Source organism: Canis lupus, chromosome 33 (assembly GCF_011100685.1).
Source record: "Canis lupus familiaris isolate Mischka breed German Shepherd chromosome 33, alternate assembly UU_Cfam_GSD_1.0, whole genome shotgun sequence".
NCBI classification, from domain to species: Eukaryota; Metazoa; Chordata; class Mammalia; order Carnivora; family Canidae; genus Canis; species Canis lupus.
Genome location: NC_049254.1, coordinates 25,541,081 through 25,567,199, shown reverse-complemented (window position 1 = coordinate 25,567,199; position 26,119 = coordinate 25,541,081). Strand labels below are relative to the sequence as shown.

At 39.8% G+C, this 26,119-nt stretch overlaps 1 protein-coding gene across 1 annotated transcript; it reads left to right on the top strand.

The window, feature by feature from the left end:
* Positions 1-1,417: 1,417 nt before the first annotated feature.
* Positions 1,418-26,113, top strand: HCLS1 (hematopoietic cell-specific Lyn substrate 1). The gene is made up of 14 exons (XM_038582991.1): positions 1,418-1,570; positions 4,211-4,294; positions 4,967-5,040; positions 14,844-14,973; positions 16,827-16,937; positions 18,928-18,982; positions 21,404-21,514; positions 22,137-22,192; positions 22,967-23,036; positions 23,655-23,866; positions 24,278-24,382; positions 24,896-25,151; positions 25,291-25,359; positions 25,556-26,113. The coding sequence occupies exons 2-14, from the start codon at positions 4,211-4,213 to the stop codon at positions 25,690-25,692; spliced, it is 1,470 nt and encodes a 489-aa protein (XP_038438919.1). The 5' UTR covers positions 1,418-1,570; the 3' UTR covers positions 25,693-26,113.
* The last annotated feature ends 6 nt before the right edge of the window (positions 26,114-26,119 follow it).

The following is a 26,119-nucleotide window of genomic DNA, read 5'->3' as shown; positions in this document are numbered from 1 at the left end:
CATGCTGTTTCCATGTGCTGTAATTTCGCTGTCTCATTAGAAATGGATGTGGGACATTTGCGAAGGAGAAAGAAGGTTTCTTGGTGTCCTCTCTGATGAAATTCTATGGTTTCTCTAAAGAACTGTCTGGTTGGTGTGTCACAATATCTGGTCTGATCATTCCCCTTTTTGATACTGAATTCAGATTCCAAGTGATCTAAAAGATCTTTTCCCCCTCTACAAAATTTGCTGTTCCTTAAAATAATTTTAGTGCCGCCACAATAAGTAGGTCATGAAGTAGGGAAGAAGAATACACTACCACCGCCCCCACTAAACTGGCAGAGAATCCTTAAGAAGTGACTGAAGTCTTAGTATTTCCAATGCAGAAATCACCTCCGCTGTATCTCAGACCACTCTCATCTAGTCTGCTTGAGTCCACTGAGGAACTCAAAACTGAGCAAATCAGATCGGAACTCCACCTCGGCAGGGTTAGGAGAGACCAGGTCAGATATAGTAACAAACACTCCCAAGTTTTAGTAGCTAAAACAGCAAAGATTACTATTTAGTTACTTGTGTTGTCATCATTCTCGGTTGGGGGACCCTCTCACTTGGTGACCCAGGCTGCCAGAGGAGCCGTTCGAGAGCTGCAGTTTGCCTTGCTGAGCAGTGGGCAGAAGAGCACAACAAAGCTTGCACTGTCTTAAAGTCTCCACTGGAAAGTGATGTATTTCACTTTTCACATTTAATTGGCCAGAATAAGTCACCTGAGCAAGTCTGACTTCAAGAGGGAAGGGAGGGGCTGCAAATCTTGAGCAGTAATACAAGATGCCACAAAACCTTCCCCCATCTGGTACTATCTAGTTCTTTCAGACTTCCTGCTAACTAGAACCAAATCTTTCAACTAGTTATTAGCTCAGACTCCTCATTATCCCCTAAATAATCTCTGAAACTTTCCCCCTCCATGTCTTGCCTTTCCCCTGTGACTTACTGTCTTCTAATTCAACCGATCAGTGTTTATTTGAATATCTGTATGCAAATCCCAGTTCTAAGTGCTATGGGTAATGTAGAATTGAGTTTCTTTTTAAATCTTACCCTTCAAAATCCACATAAAAATCACTTTTTCCCACTTAGCCTTTCTTGATTATTTCACACCAATTACTTTTACCACAAATTCCTTGTAACAGATGTAACTGCCCACCCATTTAGGACATGAATGCTGCTCTACAGGCTTCTTTTCTGTATTTTCTGGTTGAATGTGTTGCATCCCTGATGAGATATAAACTCTTAAGAGTAAGACCAGCATTTTTCATAACTTCCCTGTGACTCTCAGAACCTTGCAAAAGACTAGGCACGGAGGCAGAGGCATTTAATCCTTTTTTTTTTTTTTTTTTTTAAGTGCCTAAGCAGAAGGAACTGACTCAAACTTCAGGAAGTAGCTATGAGGACAGGGTGTCAGGAAATGACAGAAAACCTGAATACGGAACTGAAGCAGCAGCTCAGAGCTTCTTGCTCTGAAGTGGCAGCACAGAGAGGGAGCCCAGTGACGACGTGAAAAGCTGGGGGCTTAGAGCAGACACTCGCACTATTGGAGGTGGGTACTCTGAGCAATGGGAAAGTTGGGGAGCACTGGGCAAGAGCTGAATTAAGGGGAACCTACCTGGCTCTTAGTCCTCGGTGAGAGACGAAGTCATTGCTAGTAGGCTCTTGACCTTTTATGGCTAGAGGCCTGGGGGTGAGTAGTTGTGGGTAATGAGCATCTGGGGATAGAAACAGAAATGGGGGTCAGGAGCCCAGGGCACAGGATTCAGCAGCAGCTGGGACTCCCTAATTTCTACTGACAATCTACAACTCCCTCCTAAGGCCTGTTGCTCCTAGGCACTGAGGTGGGAGGAGGGCCACAGGAGATGAAGACAAAGTCTCTGTCCTTGGAGAGCACGCATATGGTCTAGCAGAGAAACAGAACTCACATCAGAGACATTGTGACAGAGCAGGAAGTAGTTGCTCCTGTATGCCAGTGCTGAGCACAAGTGCAGATGGAGGCCCGATGAAGGCATGATGGTTTGACTAGGGCTGGTTTCTGTGTGTAGGATCACGTAATTCCAGAATGTCAGAAATGAAGGGGACTGGATGAATTAGCTAGGTTAATCTCTTCATTTATTTTCCACTGGGGAAAACAGTATCAAAGATGTTGGATGATTTACCAAACTAATATTTAAAATTGCATACCATGGTCCCTGACAAGTAAGTACATATCCTATGCTGATTCCCTTACCCCTGTTCCCACAGGTGCTTAGTAGCAGAGCTGGGGTGATCTTCTGAATCAAGGTCCATGTACTTTACTGATGCTACAAGGCAGCCTTGTGATAAGGCCCTTGATTGTGCGCAATCCTGGGAATCAGTCCTCACCAAGTTAATCCCCACTCCCATACCTCTAATGGCACCTCTCACTTTCCTATTTCTGGCCAGTAACTCAAGGACACCAAATAGTCTCTGTATCAGAAACTTCCCTTTGTTTCAAAAATACATGGGGATAAGAGGTTTTTGGGTGTTAGGCTCAGGTCTCAGAGGTACAGCACGAAAGAGGAGAGGACCATCAGTCCTTGTTGGTTCCTTTTTGATCATGAATATTTCAGAGACTTGTCCTTTCCATTTTCTGTATAAAGTTATTTTATCAAAAAGAAGCTCAGGAGCCAGGACCAGAAACTTCTCCACCTTCCCCCCATCCATAATTGTTGCCCTGTAGGAGAAGGCAGTTTTTTGGGACAGGGGCTCATCCCGAGGTATAGCTGATTCAGCCAATACTTCTCCACTGTCCTCTTTGCATCTCTTTAACCAACTTTCCCCCAAATTTCCTTGGGCTAGTTGGTTTCCAAGGAGATTTTCAAAGAACGTGGAGAAAGTGGAGTTTTGAAGTGGAAAGGAAAATCAGAGACTCTGATGGCCTGCGTGGAGACACTATGGAGTCCTAGGAGCAGTTGTAAGAGGGGCTCATTTGGGAGACAGTGAAGAACATAGGAAAAAACAGCAGTGGAATGAGGAATCCAAGGAAGGATGGGCAAGGGAGTTGCCAGCTAGCTAGTGGTACCAGGGTCGAGAGGTCTCAGTGTTCCCCAGAGCAGATAAGCATTGTTCATGGTTTCCTCTTCACATGGAGATCCAGGATCCCATAGATACAGAGCAACTTGCTGCTCCTCATGCATAATTGGCAGGGCCAGTGGAAACACGGGGGAATGCCACAGTGGAAAAGCAGTTTGGCTCCCCTTCATACTAGTGTTCTCAAAATATTTCTTAATTATTTACTTAGTTAATAACAATCTAATAACTCTTAATGTTCAAAATAAGGGATTTATTACATGTTAGTTTTTGAACCAGCTATCTTCCTTAGAAATAGAACTGAACCTTTTTTAAAAATTAAAGAATAGGTGATTCATTTCCAGCAAATGATGTTTCTCTAACGTCATTCAGGGTAGGAATTTCAGCCAACTGCTCTACTGACTTCATGCACCTGTTCAGTAGCTGCTCTTAAAATGGAGAAGGGACAGGAACTTGCACTAGAGTTGGGATTTTCTCTATAGAATTTTGCAGGTTGTAGAGAGGAGTATAGATGTTCACTTTATTAGGAACTGGACCGATAACATTTCAACAGCTATAACAGGAGTCATATGTGGAAACCTGAGTGGGATGGTGCTGTACTTCTAGTGCCCCTCATTGATTGCCACTTCAAGCTACTTCGCAGCTAGCCTTGTGACTCGAATGATTCCAGTAGTTTTGACATGCAGGTTATTTTCTTTTTAAGATTTATGTATTTATTTATGAGAGACAGAGAGAGAGGCAGGGACACAGGAGGAGGGAGAAGCAGGCTCCATGCCGGGAGCCCGACATGGGACTCGATCCCAGGACTCCAGGATCGCACCCTGGGCCAAAGACAGGTGCTAAACTGCTGAGCCACCCAGGGATCCCCAACACGCAGGTTATTTAACATTACCTACACCCATAACTTCACTCATTAGGCCTAGGCCACATTAGTTTGCCTTGACTAAATCCTCCCTGCTCCTGTAACGGAGCAAATAGCAAAAGTATTTTCCTAAAACTTCCATTTGCTTTGCCTCAACTTCTATTTTATTCTAAGAAAAAATAGCAAAACCATTGGACTGCTATACCATTGACTTCAGCATTCTTGTTTTCCCTCTTCTTGATTTTCTCTCCCTAATTATTCCCCTGTCACCCTCAGATGTGGAAGTCTGTAGTAGGGCATGATGTATCTGTCTCCGTGGAGACCCAGGGTGATGATTGGGACACAGACCCTGATTTTGTGGTGAGTTTGGGAATAGCTTTGCTTGGAAAATCAATAAAAGGTAGAGGTGGGGAGGATGAGGCAGAGGCATCTGGGCCACTCTGTCACCTTCAAGGGGACTTAAAAAGGACAATCTGGGACTGAAATAGCCCTAATGGTGGAACTGACTAGTAGGACAGTTGGCTGCCCTGAGTGGGGCATGCATGATAGTTAATGTTAAGGATGGAAGGGAACAGGTGTAGAAGAGTTTGACATTGTGATTGAGAGACTGTGACAACCTCTGGTAAAGGTGAGGTGCAGGTTAACCTGGCTCTCCTTGGGCCTGTGAGCCAGGATATGAGTTAGACCTCTGTAATTTATGGGATTCAGTAATTGTGGAAGACCTGAAGAGGAAAGTAAGAGGGATGTGGAGCAGAAGGGGAGGTTTCAGGGTCCACCAGTTTAATTTAAACATAGCAGGGGGGTGGTAAGGTCAGGTAAATGTAAGGAAGAGTCTGAGTAAAGACCCTGCTGAGTAAATATAGGGAAGAGTCTGAATAAAGATCCTCAGTAAAGATCCTGACTTTACTTTTATAAGAAGTAAAGAGGAGGCAGTAGATACAGGACCTGGGGGGCATGTGTGTCAGCTGCATGGCCTCTCTCAGTGTGGCACATCTCTTGCCATCACTTATTGCTGAATGCTGTCTTTTGCAGAATGACATCTCTGAGAAGGAGCAACGGTGGGGAGCCAAGACCATTGAGGGCTCTGGACGCACAGAGCATATCAAGTAGGTGCCAAAAGGACTAAGGTGCAGGAAAAGGATGTGGGAAGAGACTTGAAAAAACTAGAAAACTCAGGGGAAGGTGAGGGAAGAAGGAAGGAGGGAGAAAACGTCTATGTGTCTATTTCTCAAATCTGTCCCTATGTGTATCTTTGTATATTTCTGTTTCATGTCTCTCCTCTTACCGCCCCCCCCCCCAATTTTATTCTCTTATTTCTAAAAACTATGCTATTTCCCTCAGTGGGTCTATTATAAAGGATTTGGAGAGGATGTAGCTCAAATACTGAGGTTGTGTCACTTTATATTCAGATAAAGATAAGTGTGTGTCTAGAAGGTAGGTAACTTCAGATGGACCAGAAAGGATTCAGTAAAACATTGGTAAACAACTCAGAATATTGTAAGCAGAGGACAATATTAGGTTGTATCTGGCCTAGATGATTTTTAAAATAAAAATTTGAATTTGGCTACTTGGCAGAAGTTGGAAACCATGAATGGTAATATGAAGAAATGTAACATAGGGAAACCAGTTGGTTAAAACTATTTTAGTAATGGTATTTAGGGGTCTTAAAGATTATAGCCCAATATTTTATCAGAAATAAAGGCAAAACAATAAAACACGTACACTGTAAGAGAAAAGGAACTTACATAGCCAAAGGTTTCTGTGGTATATATTATATATTTGAATTGGAAGATTCCTTCTCTCCATGGATTGTTCAGAATCATCTAACCATGGCCATCTGCTTTGGCTTCTGCTATTGTGTCAGAATGTTGAATATGAGTAGCAAGGTAGACATAATAAATAACAAAAGCAAAAATTAACAATTACATGCAAATTGGCAAAATTAATACAGCTTAAAATCCCATTTTAACTACCCACCCACACTGTAACAACAGTGTTTTTATCTCTTTTCCCCCTAGTTTTAAAAAAATGTCAGTGGATGGCCACGTTGCACAAACAACACACTATGAAAATTTGGCATGTGTTTATATAATTTGATAATATTCAAAACTATGCATTGTTGTTTGACCAGACATAATAGTTTATCTTAAGTAAATGTAATGAATATTGTTTTTAAACAAACCAAACAATACTGGACGCAGTTGGAAAAATGAAAAAAAAAATGGAATAGGGTCTTGCAGGAAGTTTCTTGATGCTCATTTGCAGACTCATAGATTAAAAAAAAAATTAAAAGGATCCTTTCCTAAGCTGTCCTGAGTAAAGGCTACTCAGCCCTAACATCCTGAGAACTGTTAAGAGGAAGATACAAATGCTCCTTATACCTTTCCCTAACCAGTGCCCGTCTCATGCATAGTAGGAGCAGAGCATTTTAAGGAGGACTCCCAAATCTTTGCCATGATCTTAGAGAAACAGCTTGAGTTTGGGTATCAGATAGATTTAGGTTCAACTGACAGCCCTGCAGCTACAAGTGATGTGAATTTAGATATAGAACACATCCGAATCTCAGCTTATTTATCAAATGAAGATAATAATGTCTACCCTGCAGAATATGGTTAGAATTCAGTGGGCTAACATGTATCAACTTTCTAATGCAGTATTTAGCACCTCTTAAGCGTTTCAATAATATTTCTCTTGCTTCTCAATGTAGATTAGTTTAAATCAGTTTTTCTTTCTAAAAACCTAGCATAAGCTTGTAAAAAAAATGACAGTCTTTTTCCTTCCTAAGTGGTGTTTACCCGGATTGTTGTGTTACATAATTCTGTATATCCATTACCCTGTCTGTTAACTCTTGGAATCATAAAGTGTAGTGACCTTGGATGTTACCTTGTTAGCCTAACTGGATCACTATATGATAGCATAAATGATGGAAACATTTACACAAAAACCCACTCCCCTCACCCGTTTACCAAAGCTACCAATGTGTAAAGCCCCATCTCTTCTAGTAGCTAGCCAGGTGACCAATGGACAAGTCATTTTTCTCTCTGATTTTTGGTTTTCCTGCTGGGATCAAAAAGACCTCTGGGATCAAGAGGACCTTCCATTAGTGTAAGTTTCTAATATTCTGGGATCTTCTCTAGCTAGTGTGGGCTAAGCCAATTTTTAAGGTCAAGTGGGAATCACTAAGGGCTTTAGAAAGGAGGGGGAAATTGGAGAGAACAGTAGCAGCAGAGTTGAGATCACTCAGAGCAGGAAAAGGAAGTGATTGTGGTTCTCACTAATCTCACTACCTTCCTCTACATCATAATCTTTCTTTTTAAAGTCTGCCTAAAGTATATTTAGTTTGGGGAGTGGCTTGGTAATTCAGTGAATAGCTCATATGATAGTTTCCATCCCTCATCTCTCATATAGAGGCATATGGGCCGGGCAGCTCCAGGCAACCTAGTGTTCCAAGGACTCTGACCCTTTCCTCCTGCTGCTGCTTCTTTTTTTTCTGGTGATTTTGTTTATTTATTCATGAGAAACAGAGAGAGAGAGAGAGACATAGGCAGAGGGGAAGCAGGCTCCCTGCTGGGACCCTAATGCGGGACTTGATCCCAGGACCCAGGGATCTCGCGGCAGATGCTCAACCACTGAGCCACCCAAGTGTCCCTTCCTCCAGCTTCTGCCACTCTTGCTCTATCATGCGCATGTCAGTATATCCCATGTCCATCCCTGGCTGGGTGTAAACACTGAGCTGCTTCTTGTCACTATACATTAGTCTTGCCTGTTCCAGAATTTTATGTAACTGCAATAATACCGAATGCATTCTTTTATGTCTGTTTTCTTTCATTCAACACAATTTTTTGAGATCTATCCATAGTCTTTGCATACCAGTCCCTTTTTAAAAAGATTTTATTTAAATTCAATTTAGTTAACATACAGTATAGTATTAGTATCAGGGTTAGAATTTAGTGATTCATCAGTTAAATATAATACCCAGTACTCATTACATCATGTGCCCTCCTTAATGCCCATCACCCAATTACCCCATCACCATATCACCCTCAGTTTGTTCCCTAAAGTTAAGAATCTCTTATGGTTTGCCTCCTTCTCTGTGTATTAGACTTTTGTTCTTTTTAACTGTCAAGTAGTTTCCCATTGTATGGATATACCATAGTTTATTTTATCCATTACCTTACTGATGGACATCTGGGTTGTTGACCATTTGGGACTATTGCAAATAAAGCTGTCATGAACGTTTGGGTCCAAATCTTTTTGTTGACACATATTTTTGTTTCTCTTGTGAAATACCTTGGAATAGAATTGTTAAGTCATATAGTGTGTATTTATTTTTTTAAAAATTACCACTGTTTTCTGAAAGGAATTTACCATTTTTTATTCCTACCAATAATGTATGGATTTCAATTGCTCCACATCCTTGTCTACACTTGATATTGTTAGTATTTTTAATTTTTACCATTCTTGTGGGTATGTGGTGATTTTGACTTGTATTTTTTGATGTCTAATTTTATTGAGCATCTTGCTATGTGTCATTCATGTATCTTCATGTATCTTCATTTAAAGTATCTGTTCAAATCTTTTCCTCACTTTCAAAGTAGATCATTTGTATTGTTATTGAGTTTTAAGGGCTTTTTATATATTCTTTTTATAGTCTTTTGTGAGATATGTGTTATACAAATATTTCCTTCCAGGTTAAACTTGTCTTTTCATTTTCTTAATGGCATCTTTTGAGGATCAGAAGATATTGATTCTAATGAAGTCTATTTTTTCAAACAATATTTTGACTAACACTTTATATATCTGATGAACTTCCATCTACTCCTTCAAATTGTGAAGGTTTTCTCTTATATTTTGTTCTAAAAGATTTATAGGTTTAGCTTTTACATTTACATTTAAATCTATGACCTATTTCAAAGTTGCTTTTGTGTACAGTGTGAGGCAAAGATTGAGGTTCACCTTTTTTGAATGGATATTTTATTATTCCAACATCATAAGATGTTCGTTCATTGGGGCATATGGGTGGCTCAGTTGGTTACACATCTGACTCTTGATTTCAGCTCAGATAATGATCTTAGGGTCATGAGATAGAGCCCCATTTAGGGCTTGTGCTGGGCATGGAGACTGCATAAGATTCTCTCCCTCTTACCCTACCCCTCCCCATATCTCAAAAAAGTCTGTTCTTTCTCCATTTACTTACATAGTATCTTTGACCATATACATACAGGTCTATTTCCATAGTATTTTTTAAAAATCTTTTTGTCAACCTTGAACTATACCATACTGCACTGATTATTGTAGCTTTATGATATGTCATAAAGTCATATCCTCTAAATTTGCCTCTCTTAAAAAAAACTATACTAACCCAGAACTTTACATTTTATTTATTTATTTTTAAAAATATTTTATTTAAATTCAATTTGCCAACATATAGTATAACACCCAGTGCTCATTTCATCATGTGCCCTCCTTAGTGCCCGTCATCCAGTCACCACATCCCCCCACCCACCTCCTTTTCTGCAACCCTTTGTTTCCCAGAGTTAGGAGTCTCTCATGGTTTGTTTTCCTGTAATTTTTCCCATTCGTTTTAGAATAAAAAGTCAATTCCTATAAAAATGCCTGTTCATATTTTGGTTGAAATTCATCGAATCTGTAGATTATTTTAGAGAAAATTGATAGCTTAATGATTTTGAATTTTCCTGTCCATGAACATGTATTTATCTAGGTCTTCTTTAATTTTTTAGAAATATTTTTCAGTGTTCAGGTCTTGGACATATTTTGTTACACTGATGCTAAAATATTTCATGTGATGATAAATGGTATTTATTTTTAACTTTTAATTGATTCCAAATGTCCACGGCTAGTATAGTCATACCTCAATGATATTGCAGGTTTGGCTCCAGATCGTCACAATAAAGTAAATATTGTAATAAAGCAAGTCAGATGAATGTTTTTATTCATTCAGTGCATATAAAATTTATGGTTACATTATATTGTATATACTACTAAGTGTATATAGCATTATGTCTAAAATATGTACATACCTTAATTTAAAAACACTTTATTGCTAAAAAATAATGCTAAGAGCTTTCTGAACATTCTGTGAGTCATAATCTTTTTGCTGGTGGAGGATCTTGCCTTCATGTTGATGGCTTCTAACTGATCAAGGCGATAGTTGCTAACGTTGGGGTGACTGTGGTAATTTCTATGGCAAAATTTTGTGCCAAAATTGGAAGATTGCTACATTGATTGACACTTCCTTTCATCAATGATTTCCCTGTAGCATGCAACACTGTTTGATAGCATTTTACCCACAGTAGAACTTCTTTCAAAATTGGAATCAATCCTCTCAAAACCTGCCACTTGCTGTATCATGTAAGTTTATATAATATTCTAAATCCTTTGGTATCATTTCAATAGTTTTCACAGCATCTTCACCAGGAGTACATTTCATCTCAAGAAACCACTTTCTTTGCTTGTCTATAAGAAGCAATTGTTCATCCATTAAAGTTCTATCATGAGATAACAGTAGTTCAGTCACATCCTCAGGCTCCACTTCTAATTCTAGTTCTCTTGCTGCTTGCCCTACATTTGCAGTTAATTCCTCCACTGAAGTCTTGAACCCCTCAAAGTCATCCATGATGGTTGGATGCAACTTCCTCTAAACTCCTATTAATGTTGATATTTTGATCTCTCCCTGCGAATTATGAATGTTCTTAATGGCACATAGAAGGATGAATCTGTTCCAGAAGGTTTTCAGTGTACTTTGCCCAGATCCATCAGAGAAAGCACTATCAGGGCAGCGATAGCCTCACAAGATGTATTTATTAGATAATAAGACTAGATAATAAGACTTGAAAGATGAAATTTACTCCTTGATCTATGGGCAGCAGAATGGACTTGTGTCAGCAGGCATGAAAGTGATATTAATCATGTGCATCTCCATCAAAGCTCTTGGATGACCAGGTACATTGTCATTGAGCAGTGATATTTTGAAAGGAATCTTTCTGAGCTGTAGGTCTCAACAGTGGACCTAAAATATTCAGTAAACCATGTTGTAAACACATGCTATCATCCAGGGTTGTTCTTCCATGTGTAGAGCACAGCAGAATAGATTTAGCATAATTCTTAAGGGCTCCAGGATTTTCAGAATGGTAAATAAGCATTGGTTTCAGCTTAAAATCATCAGCCGCCTTAGCCCTTAACAAGAGAATCAAACTCTCGTTTGAAACTTTGAAGCTGCGCTGACTTCTACTCTCGAGCTGTGAGAGTCCTAGATGCCAACTTCTTTCAAAATAAGGCTTTGTTATCCACACTGAAAATCTATTGTTTAGTGTAGCCACCTTCATGATTGATCTGAGCTAGGTCTTCTGGACAACTTGCTGCAGATTCTACATCAGCACTTGCTGCTTCCCCTTGTACTTTTATGGAGATGGCTTCTTCCCTTAAACCTCATGAGCCAACCTCTGCTAGTTTCCAACTTTTCTTCTGCAGCTTCCTCACCTCTCTCAGCCTTCATAGAATTAAAGAGAGTTAAGGGCCTTGCTCTGAATTAGGGTTTGGCTTAAGGGAGTGTTGTGGTTGGTTTGATCTTGTATCCATATCTCTCAAATGTTCTCCAAATCAGCAATAAGGCTGGTTCACTATCTTATCACTCATATTTTCACTGGAGTAGTGCTTTTAATTTCCTTTAAGAACTCTTCCTTTTTATTCACAACTTGGCTAATTGTTTGGTGCAAGTGGCCTAGCTCTGGGCCTATGCTGGCTTTTGACATGCCTTCCTCATGAAGTTTAATCATTTCTAGCTTTTGATTTAGAGTGAGAGACATGTGAATCTTCCTTTTACTCAAACACTTAGAGGCTATTGTAGGCTTATTAATTGGCCTGATTTCAATGTTGTTGTGTCTCAGGGATTAGGGAGGCCTGAGGAGAGAGAGAGAGATTAAAAAAAAAAAAAAAAAGGCTCATTGGTGAAACAGTCAGAACATACCCAACATTTATGAATTAAGTTTACCATCTTATATTGGTATGGTCCATGATGCCCCCAAAACAATTACAATAGTAACATCAGAGATCACTGATCACGGATCACCATAGCAATTATAATAATATATAATAATAATGAAAAACTATGAAATATTGTACAAATTACCAAAAAGTGACAGAGATACATGAAGTGAGCAAATGGTGTTGGAAAAATGGTACCAATGGACTCACTTAATGTAGGGTTGCCACAAATTTTCAGTGGGTTAAAAACACAATATCTGCAAAGTTATGCCTGTATGTAGAAATGGAATTGATTTTGATAGTGACCTTATATCCTATGAACTTGCCAACTGTACTTAATAGTTCTAGTAGCACATTTGGTAGATTCTTTAGGATTTTCTACATCTATGATCATATCATCTGTGGGTAAAATCTTAATCTGTGTGACTCACCTTTGTGCTTTTACTTTTGTAACAAAAACAAAAAAGATCAGTTCCTTCCCCTAATTCATCTTTAAGGTCCTGGGTTTCCCTTGGTTCCATAAACTACGTTGCTTTGCCAAATCCAAGGTATTTTAAAACTTAAAATAGGCATCTGAGCATCAGTGTGTCAAAAGTTTCTTATGTATGCCACTTAGCACATTGAATTGTAACTTTTTATATTTCTTCCAACTGACCACTATCTCCATATACATTAAGCATCTTTGTATCCTCAGAGCCTAACAGTGCCTTATACTCAAAAGTTTATTGAGTGAAGGAGTAATACAATTAAGACCTATTTAGAGTGGCTATATTATATATATATATATATATATATATATATACACACACACATATATACATATATATATGTACATATATATATTTTAATATATAGAAGTCCGTCTTCTTTGGCCCCAAAATTTTTATTTAAATTGTATTATCTATTGGCATGATCTTCTGATTAGCCTTGCGGTCAATCCATAAGGTGGAAATTCCTGAATCTCATTTTTAAATCCCTTTTAAAAACTTGTTTTAATTATAATATAGTTATGATTCATGTGGCAATCATTGGGTTCATTAAAACTTTGCACATTTTCCTCATTTGAAAGTAATTTTTAAGCCCCATTTTCTTCATTCTTCATCTGAATATTTTGGTTGGGAAATAACAGTTATTTACATGTTCTTGGAACCAATTCGCTTTTTTGACACAGACATTTCTAAAGTGTCAGTGTTGTTGAACTAGCAACACAGGATCTCTGCCTCCACTGCTGCCAGAGGGTTTAGAGCAGGCACGGAACAGATGGTTCTTCCAGCACTTAGCTTATTTCATCTGGTTCCAAGCCAGCTTTCTAAAATTAACTATGACTAAAGCGTAGAAGGCTTTTAAAAAAGACTTTTGGTGGGCTTATACTACGAGGCCACCAGATGGATCTATTCTCCCATGAAAGAAGAGAATTTCTGCTGTGGAGTGGCCATTCTACCTATAACCAATGTACCTGGTTTCCTGGAGCAGGTGAAGTCCCAGTAACATTACTGTCTCAATTCTATAAACCTCTGTTTCTTGCTGCAGGAAGTCAAAATTTTTTATTAAGGGTTCTCTTACCCAAATGTTTCTAAGAATCCCCAGAGATGCTTATATGTGTTCAGATATCAGTCCTGATTGTCACTCATTGATGCTAGTGCTGGTGCTGAACTATTACTTCATATCCTCAAGGCAAACAGATACGCAGAGGTGCTCTCTATCCTCATGGTAAAGATGAAAGTGAAGTAAGAAGGAGAATGAATGCCTCCTTTTGGTGTTACAGTCTCGTAGAGATAGAGGTGTCCCAAATCAAGGTTATTTGAGCCTTAACATATCACAATAATTAGTGATGAGTGAAATTTATTAGTTTTTTAAAAGTCCCTGATAATGACTTTATTTTTAAATTATTCTTCATGCAGGTAGATTTTTTATTTTAATTCAACTTAGTTAACATATAGTGTATTATTAGTTTCAGGGGTAGAATGTAGTGATTCATAACTGATGAATGCAACTGCATGTAACACCCAGTGCTCATTCCATCCAATGCCCTTCTTACTGCCCAACACCCAGTTACTCCACTCCTTCCACCCTTCCAGCAACTCTCAGCTTGTTCCCTATAGTTAAGAGTCTCTTAGGTTTGCCTCCCACTCTGTTTTTATCTTATTTTATTTTTCCTTCCCATCCCCTATGTTCTCTGTTTTGTTTCTTAAATTCCATATATGAGTGAAATAATATGCTTTTTGTCTTTCTCTGACTTATTTTGTTTAGCATAATACCCTCTAGTTCTATCCATGTTGTTGCAAATGGCAAAATTTCCTTCTTTGTGATGGCTGAGTAATATTCCATAATATATATTATATACATAATATAATATATATATTCTCCAAGTATTGTCCATGCAAATTGTTTCTTAGTTTTGCTATTATATACAGTGTTTCAGTGCACAGTATCAGACATTAAGCCTTGCCATGTTTAAAATTATTTCCTTGGGGTAGACTCTCAGGACTAGAATGTATGGGTAAAAGGGTATATAAATATTTTTGTGCTTTTTGAGAGAGAATATCTAAAGCTATAAAGCATACCCATTTAGAAGGAAAATAACTTCCTAGTTACTAGAATATAATTGGCATCACTGTCCTCTAATATTTAGGAGGATGAAAAATGCAACAAATATCAGAAGATTGATTTAGTGGGCAAAATAACAGATTGGAGAAAGTATTATTGGCTTATGAAAAGTTTAAATCACACTATATAGTATGTAGGCCACACTAATCTCTTACTCCCAAACCCAGTATTGATATACTTTGGGGGCTCAGATTTTTGGTAAAAATAAGCAACACCTCTTAAGATTTCCATTTTTCTGGGAAGGATAATTCATTGACTTTCAGTGCTAGATGAGTCTCTGTCATGTGGTTACTTCCAGCATCCACCAGCTGAGGAACAAAGTATCAGAGGAACATGATATTCTCAAGAAGAAGGAGATGGAATCAGGGCCCAAAGCATCCCATGGGTATGGAGGTCGATTTGGGGTGGAAAGAGACCGAATGGACAAGGTAAGTTGAAAGGAAGATCTTTGCTTAAAGACAAAAGATAGATTGATTCGTTTATTGGTATTATGGTTCAAAACTTATTCAAAAGTACAGTTTTCATTTGGGCTTTAAAATAGAATGTCCCCATATTATTTGTATCATTTTTTCCTGATTCCAACACATAAAATATAAATGGTGGAAAACAGGATTCAAAAATTTAAAAAAGAGTGGCCCATGGTAGGCCCAGCCATACTGTAACTCCTAGGCTAAGGAGATAGGGTCACAATTAGGGAAAGAAAAAAATCTGTTTTAAAATCATTTACTGCTTGTAAATGCTTGTGTGTTATGCTGATGTTGCAACTTATCATTATTTTCTTTACTGTGTTCTTAGTGTTCTTTTTGTATATATATTATACTTTATATGATGTGCACACGTGAAAAATATTGATGTTAATTTAATTTTTAGATACCTTCAAATATGAATATTGTTTTCCTTTATTCATTAACTACTATAAAAGTATGATAAAACTACTTATATTATAAATCAGTTTCCATTGATTTTCCTAACCTCAAAGATAGAGATATATATGCCTATAACAAAAAAAAAACATTTTATCTCCAAGGAGAAAAAAAAAAACTATCCAGTGAAAGCCTTTAGTTCACCCTCAAGAAGTATTTTGTTTTGTCATTGTATAAAATGCAACATAGGCTTATATTCTTTACAAAATTCCTAGGAAAAAAACTTAAATAAGCATTCATTCATTCTTAAATTCACAAGCAAATCTGACCTACACAAACCTAAAAATACTGCAAAAGATGTTCCCAGGAGCTCATACAGGGCAGTGTTTCATATCAGTCTCTGTTGATAATGTTTATCCCAGCATGAGCTTGGAACAGGAGGAAGGAAAAGCTTTTTAATTTCTTTTTGGTTGGGACTCTGCAAGGTATCATTATTTGGTTTGAGGTACTACCCAAGTTCCAAATTTTTTTTTCCAAGTTCCAAATTTTAAAAGTATCCATATCTAAATATTAGAAGAGATATACCTTTCAAAACCAAATAGAAAATAAAACAATAGATGGAGTAAAAAGTGGGGGGAAATAGGAAAGTTATATGCCCTCTTGGACTACTTGCAGTATTGTCTGCCAACCCCCTTTGGTGTCGAGTCAGTCACTGTTAAATATCAGGGCTCAGTTGGCTCTTCTGAAATTTGATGGACACCCAGGAACAAAGATCCAGAACAAAAGCGCCTGGCTGTTTTCATGAAATACGCAATCTCAGTTGGAGCATTAATTAAGTCAGTCCCCCTTGATCTCTCTTCGATAACTACCTCATTCTATTTTGACCCATATGTCCCTTGTCATTAGCTTTCTTTTTGTTTTTTGTTTAAACACTGTTCTGTCTACTTTGTCTCTATCCTTGGGATTGCCAGTCCGAGCGATAGGAGTTTCCTGAATGATGAGTTTCTAATGGTATTAAGGAAGACTTAGGATGTGCAAGCTTCCAGAAAAAGTAAACTTGTTCTCTCCTCACCTATTCTCTGTGTGATAAACCCAAGGAGGCTATGAGAGTGACCCAGAATTGAATTTGTTCTATTCTCACTTTCCAACCATGTCTGCATTATTTCTTTTTTTTCCTTCAAATTTTTATTTAAATTCAAGTTAGATTACATACAGTGTTGTATTGGTTTCAGGGGTAGAATGTAGTGATTCATCATTTGCAGTGATTCACCCAGTACTCATTCCATCAAATACCCTCCTTAATGCCCATCACCCAGTTACCCTGTCCCTCCACCTATCTCTCCTCCAGAGCCCTCAGTTTGTTCCCTATATTTAAGAGTCTCTTACGTCTTTCACTCATTCCATCTGACTTTTTTTAGAGTGCTGTGGGCCATGAATATGTCGCTGAGGTGGAGAAGCACTCTTCTCAGACTGATGCTGCCAGAGGCTTTGGTGGCAAATATGGAGTTGAGAAGGACAGGGCAGACAAGGTAAGTCTCTCCCAATGCTACCTAGCTCACATCATGTGGGATTTATCAACACTCACCATTAATGTGGGCCTATGTTTCTCCTAAAGAAGGAGAGGGCAGTGGACTTAGGTGGGTTCATCATGATGATAGCTCCCATAACCTTCCTTAGCAAATTCCTTGGTGCCATTCTGGGAAGCCACATGCTGAACTGAATAGTGTTAATTTAAATGAGAAAAAGAGTCTCAAACTCTGTTTAGAAAAGAAATCCATCAAATCATTGATTTTTATTATGCTTGTACGTATGAAGAAAAAGGAGGGAAATTTCAAAAGTCCTCTTTTGGTCAAATATTAAAATGTTATAATTATTTCTACCTTTCAGGAGAACATAGATGTTAGCTTAAGTATTAATACCACAGCAGCAAATAATTGAGTACAACAGTTAATTAGGGTTATAATGTTTTTAGAAGGTAGAGGTTACTTTTCACAAATTTATCACCAAATCCTTGAAGTCCAGGGGTTTTAAAGATGCCTCTGTACAAAAAAGTAGTTTAAAAAAGAGGAGAAAAGGCACAGTACAATTAAAATTATGGAGTGGTCAGGAGAGTACCATTGATAACTCATTAATGTTCTCATTTCACACCTGAGTAGATCAGACTCTTTTTTTTAAGGATTTATTTATTTGAGAGAGAGTAGAAGGAAGATAAGAGAGAGAGAGAGTCTCAAACAGACTGCACTGAGTATGGAGCCTGAGGTAGAGCTCGACCTAATGACCCTGAGGTCATGACTTAAGCAAAAACCAAGGGTCAGATGCCCACCCCCCAGCACCACCCCAAGGTGCCTGAGTTCAGACTCTCTGGTCATATTTTTTATGGGTAGAATAGTGTCTCTTCCCTTGTAGCTGCATACAGGGAGGATATTTCCTTCACAGCTAGCTGAGACTTTCTTTTTACCTGCAGTTGTTAATTAGGTGGGCCTGAATCCTTAAAGCTAAGTGTTAGAATATTTGCATTGTAGGGTTTGGGCAGAAAAGTTCAAAATTACTGTAATGAAAAGGAAAAACATAGAAGGTGATTTTTTAAGGCATAATGGAATATGGAGCATGGAATGTTCTTCTCTAATGAGGATGGGATTTCCCTTCCATCTCACCTTTGCCTGATCTCTCATTGTTCTTTCTTTCATCTGCCTCATGCACCACACAGGGAATCACCTAAACAATCAGTGTGTCGTGTAAATTAAGAAACCATACATACTAATAGCCCTTGAGATGGAAAATCTAGTCTTGCTTAGAGACCCAAGGTCCTGAGCTAGATGGGGATGCAGCTATGTGATGATGTTAGGTATTAGCTAACATATCCAGTCCTGAAGCAGTTAGGGCCCAAGTTCTCCCAGTTGCCTCTCATCCCACCAAAATACATCTCTGGGTTTCCCCTGCCACTTAGGGAAAGAGAAGAGGTGTGGTATATATAATCCATTAGGAATGGGATAATATTTCTTACATGTGCATAGTGCTTTATAGTTTACAAGGCACTTTTCTAGCTATTATTTTAGTTTCATGAGAATTAGGAAGAAAAGCACTAATTTACTGAATGACACAATACAAATACTTTTTATATACCTTGCCCCACTTAGTACCCACAATATCATTTCTCCCATTTTATAGTTGAGGCAAATAAGTCAGGTTTGCCTATTTTTATTTCATATTTGAGGTGACTGAGGCTCAGTGATATAAAGGATATGCTTAAGTTAAACAACTATAAAGAGGGAAGGTGGGGTTGGGTTTTGAATCTAGAGTTGATGAACCTACGGAGCGCAAGTTCATTGCTCTGTAGCATACAGCCACTACACCAGCCTGCCGGGTCAGGGTTCTTGTCTGTTTCTAGGTTAAACCCCCATTCTCAGCCTTGAGCTCTTGTAAACTAGCTTCTGGCCTGAGCTAGGAGTATGAGTGTGTGAGGGAGGGGAAAAACTGTCAGTTCCAATTCTAACTAATCCACTCTCCTTTTCTCTGTAGTCTGCAGTTGGCTTTGATTACAAAGGAGAAGTGGAGAAGCACGCATCTCAGAAAGGCAAGGACCCTGCGCTCCAGCCTTAGCAACCTGATTGACCTGTTCTACTCAGACTTCACCTCCCAACAGCTGTCATCAACTCCCTTTAGTTGCAGGCACAGTTCCCCACTATTTTATTTTTTTAAATCCAAGCATGTACTTGCTTCTTTCTTATTTACCTTCTTCTAGGAGATTGATCAAGTTTTCTTTAGTCCCCCTTCCCTCTAATGGATCGAAAATAAGGTATTCTACTACTTTATTTTAGGAAGTAGTCCCTAGATTTTAACATTCATCTTTGACTTAAGTTTAAAATTAATCACTATCTCTTCCTAGTAATAAAGGAAATATAGAATAAGTTAATTACATTCCTTCTACATCCTACATTCTTAGTGCCAACTGGCCAATTGTTGTTGCTCAGTATAAGGATTTTGTGTTTTTAAACCCCACAAAAATGAATCATTATTATTATTTAGTGAATATTTATTTAAATTGACCAACATATTTACCAAGTATCTGGTGCATCACTGTTTATTGTATCTGTTTCCTCTTTTCTTCTATTTCCTTCTTACTAAAGTATATCCTTTGATAATTCTTCCAGTGAGAGCCTATGAAAAAACTCCCAGGCTTTGTCTAAAATATACATTTTGTTTCATTCTTCATTGCTATTTTCCCCATCATCACTTTGAGTATATTATTTCATACTTTTTGGCATCTCTCTTGTGGAGTCTAACTCTTGTTCCTTTGTAGGTAACATGTCTTGTCTCTCTGTTCTGTTTGTTTTTTTTTTTTTTTCATGAAAAGTTTTTTTTTTTCTCTCTCTGATACCCTCAGATATATCTAGGTGTTGGATCTATTTCTCTTATCCTACATGAGACTAACCGATTCTCTTCAACCTGAGAAATAACTTTCATTATAGAAAGTTCTCAGGCCTGTTGTCTTGGGATAGTGTTTCTTCTCTTTTCTCTTTTATCCCTTCTTCTGGAACTCATATTGATGAATATTGAAGATTTTCATTCTCATTTGATTGTCTCTCTCTTTTTTATTTTTATTTTATTTTTTAAGTGCAGTGGTGAGGGGGAGAATCTTAAGCAGGTTCCATGCCCAGTACAGAACTCGATGCAGGGCTTGATCTCATGATCCTGAGATCATAACCTGAGCTGAAATCAAGAGTCAGATGCTTACTTTCCTAAGCCATCCAGGTACTCCAACCATATGGTCTACCTTGGTGAATATTCTATGTGCATGAAAAAACTATATTCTGCAGTTTGGGGATATAATGTTCTGTAAATGTTAATTAGGTTTTGTTAGTTGTTAATGTTGTTTGGGCCTTCTATAATTTTAGATTATTTTTGTCTAAACATTCTTTCAAATAACGTAAGAAGAGTGTTAAAATTTTCGTCTAAGATCACATATTTTTCTATTTTTCTTTGTTTCTGTCAGTTTTTGCTTCATGAGTTTTGATTCTGTTAATAGATTATACCAGCATACATATTCCTCATTAATGATGATTTGTTCTCTTATTTTTGTGTTATATTTCTCTTATCTCTTATAATGCATTTTGTATTGAGGTCTACTTTGTCTGATATTCTTGCCATCTTTCTGATGCATATTCTTTCTTTAGTATATATTTTTCTAGGTCAGCATTAATTTCCCAGCTTAGAATTCCTGTGTAATATAAATAGTATAAAACTGGGATATTTGCATTCTACATACTCAGGGTAGGCCTGGAGTTTCCAAGTTCCATAGGTAAAATTTCCCCCTACCAAATGCTGAACAAACTACAACCCCCTTCACCATTTCCCTGAACAAATGAATAGAATTTTTCTAGAACTCTTTTATAGAAGTGGGCAGACTTCCATTTCTTGTTCCCCAGCCTGCTGTTCTTATCCTAATCCCTAGGGACTAAATTTGGGATTTAAAACACCCTTGGGCTTTCTGAGTTAGCTCATAATTGCCTTCATATTTATGGCTTTGATTCATCTATTTGCTTCTGGAGCCAGGATATTTTTTTCTTTTTTCTTGAGCTTCACTACAAAAAAAAAAAATTGTTATATTTGAGGAGACATTTCTAAGTGTTTATATGGGAATAGGAACAGGCATAAATTTCATATGCCTGTTTTCATATGTATCTGCCTTTTTTCTCCTAAAAGTCTCTCTTTACATTCTCTATACTTTCCCCTTCCCTGAAGAAGGGAGAAAATTGAAACGATCTTCTTATTTTAGGATGGAGGTAAAGGAGGAGAGGAAAGGAGTGAACAGTGTTGAATTACCGCTTACAAAAGATGACTTAGGATACTTGTTTCTTGTTAATCTACCTAGATCCTAGCCCTGCTCTTTTCCCAGGCCCTTATCCCTCTGCACCCGTTCCTCCTGACTTCTCTCTTCCACAGCACATTCCTGTGGGCTTAGAGCAGGCTCTCATGACTCCTCCTTCCACCATAGATTACTCTCATGGCTTTGGAGGCCGCTATGGTATAGAGAAGGATAAACGGGACAAGGCAGCTCTGGGATATGACTACAAGGGAGAAACAGAGAAACACGAGTCCCAAAGAGGTAAGTTGGGTTGAAGAGGAAGAAGGTCTCAGAGTAGCATAAAGTCTGCCTTCCTTCCTTTCTGGAAGCTGACATAGAGGACCCAGAAGGGTAAGTGTACGTATGTATGTAGGGGTTGGGGTAGACACCAGGAGGACAGAGAAGAAAATAGCAAGATTAGGAGCAGGATGGAGGAGACCAAAGAGAAAGGGTCACTGAGGAAAGGGTAAACTCAGACGGGCTGGGTGATGACAAGTGGGTGGTTTGGTTATGAGTCTCACAGGCCCCCATGCCTCACAAGGACAGAGAGGTCTCTCTCGGACACATAAGGGATGGGACATATAAGAGATGGCTGGATGGCTCTCCTTATTTTTTCTCATTTCTTCTTTGTATTCCTTCCTTTTCTCTCACTTCTCTCTTTTTTATCTTCCCCTATTCACATCTCTCTCCTGTCCTTTCTCTCTCAGTCCTTTTCTGCCTATTCCCATCCATGCTTCTCTCTATCCTCTGATTCTCATACTTCCTCATCCATCTCTGTTTTCCACATTCCTGTCTTCTGGTCTTTCTTCCTATAAAATCCTCTACCTACATATTCCTAGCATTTTAACTCTTCTTATGACTCTCAAACCTTTGTGTTCTGCAGATTATGCCAAGGGCTTTGGTGGGCAATATGGAATCCAGAAGGACCGAGTGGATAAGGTAAAGCATCAGCACACCAACATCTTTTTTTTAAATAAAGATTTTTATTTATTTATTCATGAGAGACAGAGAGAGAGAGAGGCAGAGACACAGGCAGAGGGAGAAGCAGGCTCCATGCAGGGAGCCTGATGTGGGACTTGACCCTGGGTCCCCAGGATCACACCCTGGGCTGAAGGCGGCGCTAAACCGCTGAGCCACCAGGCCTGCCCAGCACACTCAATATCTTGGGAAGAAGTCCCTAAACTGCTCCTAAAGTACCTTGAGATAGGAAAAGCTAAGTGTCCCGAGCTGTCATCCTACACTCCCCTTTGACTGCTTTCAGCATTTAATGGGCAAGTCTTCTGCAGCCTGAGCTTTAACTAAGGAAAATGGAGCCAGAGAGAGAAATGCAGACACGTTTTAGGGAAAGGTGGTGTTTGAAATTTCATTGATTACTAGGCATTGCTTAATTCAATCTATAATCTCTTCCCACTCCATTCACATCAGTTCTCCTTCATGTATTGGCTGGGGCCATGCTGCATTCTAGGCAACTGGACTTAGAGATGTGAGATGCTAAGTACTCTGGGCTTTCAAAAGGGAGAGCTGAGCCCACCAAGTTAGAACTTCTTTATCCCTCTCTCTGCTGCAAAATAACAATATTGAAATACCCTGTTTAACTATTGACCATCAAATGGTCAGAGATACCTCCTATGAGGGCCCCGATCCTCAATACTGACTTTGGGTCATTATCATTCCCTTCTCCTCTTCACACTGCATATACTCTTCTCTCTGTAGAGCGCTGTTGGCTTCAACGAAATGGAGGCCCCAACCACAGCTTATAAAAAGACGACACCCATAGAGGCTGGTGAGTCTTAATTCCTTTTCTTTATGTTCCTCAACCACCTCTCCCTTCTCATTCTTTCTTATGCCTAGATACCTCTTCCATACCTTTAACTACCTAGACTAGCTGAGATAGACTTGATATTTCCAGATCCTCTCTCCTAAAAAAAACAAAAACAAACAAACAAAAAAACTAGGTTAAGTGGATAGAGATATAGAGTGACATTGGAAAGGAACTATAAGCAGAGAACACAGGGAAGGAGGGATAAGGAGTCATTTGGGAAGAATACAGAAGGATAAGAGCTTGCAATGAGGGAAGAGAAGGTGGGTGGTGGTCAGAGGGCATACAGATTTAAGGAATGTGGATAGAGAAGGATGTTGATTAGGGGAGCAAGGCTTATAATTTAGAAAGGACAAAAGTCTGAGATTGCATGGCCTGGCTATATGGAAATCTGGGCTTTAGGGCTACATCATCCTCCTATAATCCCCTAGTTCCTCCATTAATACCTCTTTACTTTTCTTCCCATGAGTCCCTCTCCATCTGCTCTCTGCCTGGATATTTAACCAATTCCTTTTCTTCCTTTAGTGCCATCCCCCACCCCTGAGCCAAGACAATACTAATTCTTCTTGCTTGTATCTGCAGCTTCCAGCGGTGCCCGTGGCTTGAAGGCAAAATTTGAGTCTATGGCTGAGGAGAAGAGGAAGCGAGAGGAAGAAGAAAAGGCACAGCAGATAGCCAGGCAGCAACAGGAGAGAAAGGCTCTGAAAAAGATGAGCCATGAGGCTCAGCAGCCAGTGAACACTGTGCGAGAGCCGGAGGTGCCAGCCCCATTGCCCAAGAAAATCTCCTCAGATGTGAGTGCTTGGCCTTCTGGGATTCACATCCAAGATTCCTTGCCCAGATAGGAGCCTAAGAAGTCCAAATCATTGATAGAAAATAAGGCATGGGCCTCCCTGGTTTTAGGCAAAGTCTATAACTGCTATCTCTTCTTTAGGATGATTTCAGTCTGAGTGATTGGGCCTCATATATACCAAAATGTTAGGGGGGGAAAATCCCAGATTTACATATACCAAGATTGCGTATTTGGCTGTGAAGCCAGTCACTGCTGCAGGAACAAGGGGGAAGGAGCTATCACTTCAGGTGGGAGCCCATCTTGAGAGGTGATTGATTTGGATTGGAAGAGACAGCAAGGGGTATTCCGGGTCAGTATAAGTGAGAAGACTGAGGTCTGCATACTTACCAGAGAGATGCTTTATTCTCCCCAGGCCTGGCCTCCGGCAGGGAGCTCTCCATCATCTGAGCCTGAGCCTGTGAGAACCAGTGCAGAACGCCCAGTGCCTGCCCTGCCCTTGCTTCAGAATCCCCCAGAGGTAAGCAGAGCCTCAAAGATTCTCTGCCCCTTCCTCATCTCATGTCCTAGGAAGGTGGGCCCTATAAAGTGACCAACCATCCTGGTTTGTCTGGTACTGTCCTGGTCTTAGCACTGAAAGTCTTGCATTCTGGGGATCGCCTGGTCCTGGGCAGACCAGGACAGTCGGTCAATTCTAGCTGTGGGATTCCCAAAGATGCGAGTTTGCTTCAGTGCTTTCCTGGTCACTCAGTGAATCAGACTTGCTTTCCATTTCCCTCTTCTCACACATTTCACATTTCCCTCCTATTGCCTCTTGGCAGGCGTTTTGAGTGGGTGGGTATGGGAGGAAGTTGAGGAATGAAGATGGATAAAAGACTAGGTTCCCTAGGAGAGGATGTTAGATGGAGGCAAGGATAGAGGGTAGAAGTGGTAGGACGGTGATGGGTGGGGTATTAGCAGTCCTCCATAGGGAGGTTTTAGAGAGGCAGCTCCTGTTGTAGAAATCCCTCTGATCCACACCATCTCTTCCCAGGATGAGGAGCCCCCGGCTTTGCCTCCTAGGACTCTGGAAGGCCTACAGCTGGAGGAAGAGCCAGTGTATGAAGCAGAGCCTGAGCCTGAGCCTGAGCCTAAGCCTGAGCCTGAGCCTGAGCCTGAGCCCACGGCTGAGCCTGAGAATGACTATGAGGATGTTGGAGACATAGACATACGTGAAGAGGATGGTGAAGCAGATGGGGACTATGAGGATGTGCTCGAAGTTCAGAGTCCCTCTTGTCCTACTCCGGCTGGTGAGTGGTGGGGGAGAAACAGCTCCTGAACTGGGTCTAGTCCAGGGGTGAGTAAGAGGAAGAATTCCCCCATTACCCAAAAGGACCTGCTATCCTTCTCCATGTTGGTGAGACCATGTTTATATCTCTCATTATGCAGAATCATCTGGCTACCCAGCTGGGACTGGAGCAGGGATCTCAGCGATAGCCCTGTATGATTACCAAGGAGGTAGGTTTGGAGTGGCCTGAGGGGTCTAGTGCCTGGAGGCCCTTACTACAAGAAAGGAAGGTGGATTCTGAGGGTCAGGGAAGGACTAGCCTTGGCATCAAGAATAGCCCATTTCCCTCCCTGAGGTTTACCATGGGCACAGAAGTGGAAGGATTATTGTCTGACCATCCTAATACTCCATAAATTGCCTCCCCAGAGGGAAGTGATGAAATTTCCTTTGATCCTGATGACATCATCACTGACATCGAGATGGTGGATGAGGGCTGGTGGCGGGGACGTTGCCATGGCCACTTTGGACTCTTTCCTGCAAATTATGTCAAGCTTCTCCAGTAACGGGCCCTCCTTGTCTTCTGCACTGTGACTTCCCATGTCCAGAGTGGTTCTGCATCCGCCTGTGTCCCATTCCTGCTGCAAATATCATGAGTTGCCTGATATTCTAAACAGACTTTCCTCTCCTTCTCCACTAGGGGTTGAGGCAGAGACAGCATGAGAAAGGGGTGGCCTTCCCCTCAGTGTCCTCTCGACCCTAGATGAACTCATGATGTTTCTCTTGTGGTCCTTCCTCCTTCCCTGTGAATGCTCCCTCAAGTACCCCAAGTTCTGCCTTGCTCTGTTTGTGAGCTCTGAACATCCTGGTTTGCTTACATGGGAAGGTATATCTAGCTTGCCTTTCCTTTTCCACGGAGATATTTTTTAAGTCTTCTCTCTGTCCAGTCTTAAATCAGAAATAAAATGGGACTATGATTCATCTCCATGCTGA

Excerpts from the sequence above, each read along its gene's own strand:
- HCLS1 (XM_038582991.1), top strand. The coding sequence starts at position 4,211 with ATGTGGAAGTCTGTAGTAGGGCATGATGTATCTGTCTCCGTGGAGACC. Across the intron at positions 4,295-4,966 it reads ACACAGACCCTGATTTTGTG|AATGACATCTCTGAGAAGGA; the intron begins GTGAGTTTGGGA and ends TGTCTTTTGCAG. Across the intron at positions 14,974-16,826 it reads AAAGAGACCGAATGGACAAG|AGTGCTGTGGGCCATGAATA; the intron begins GTAAGTTGAAAG and ends GACTTTTTTTAG.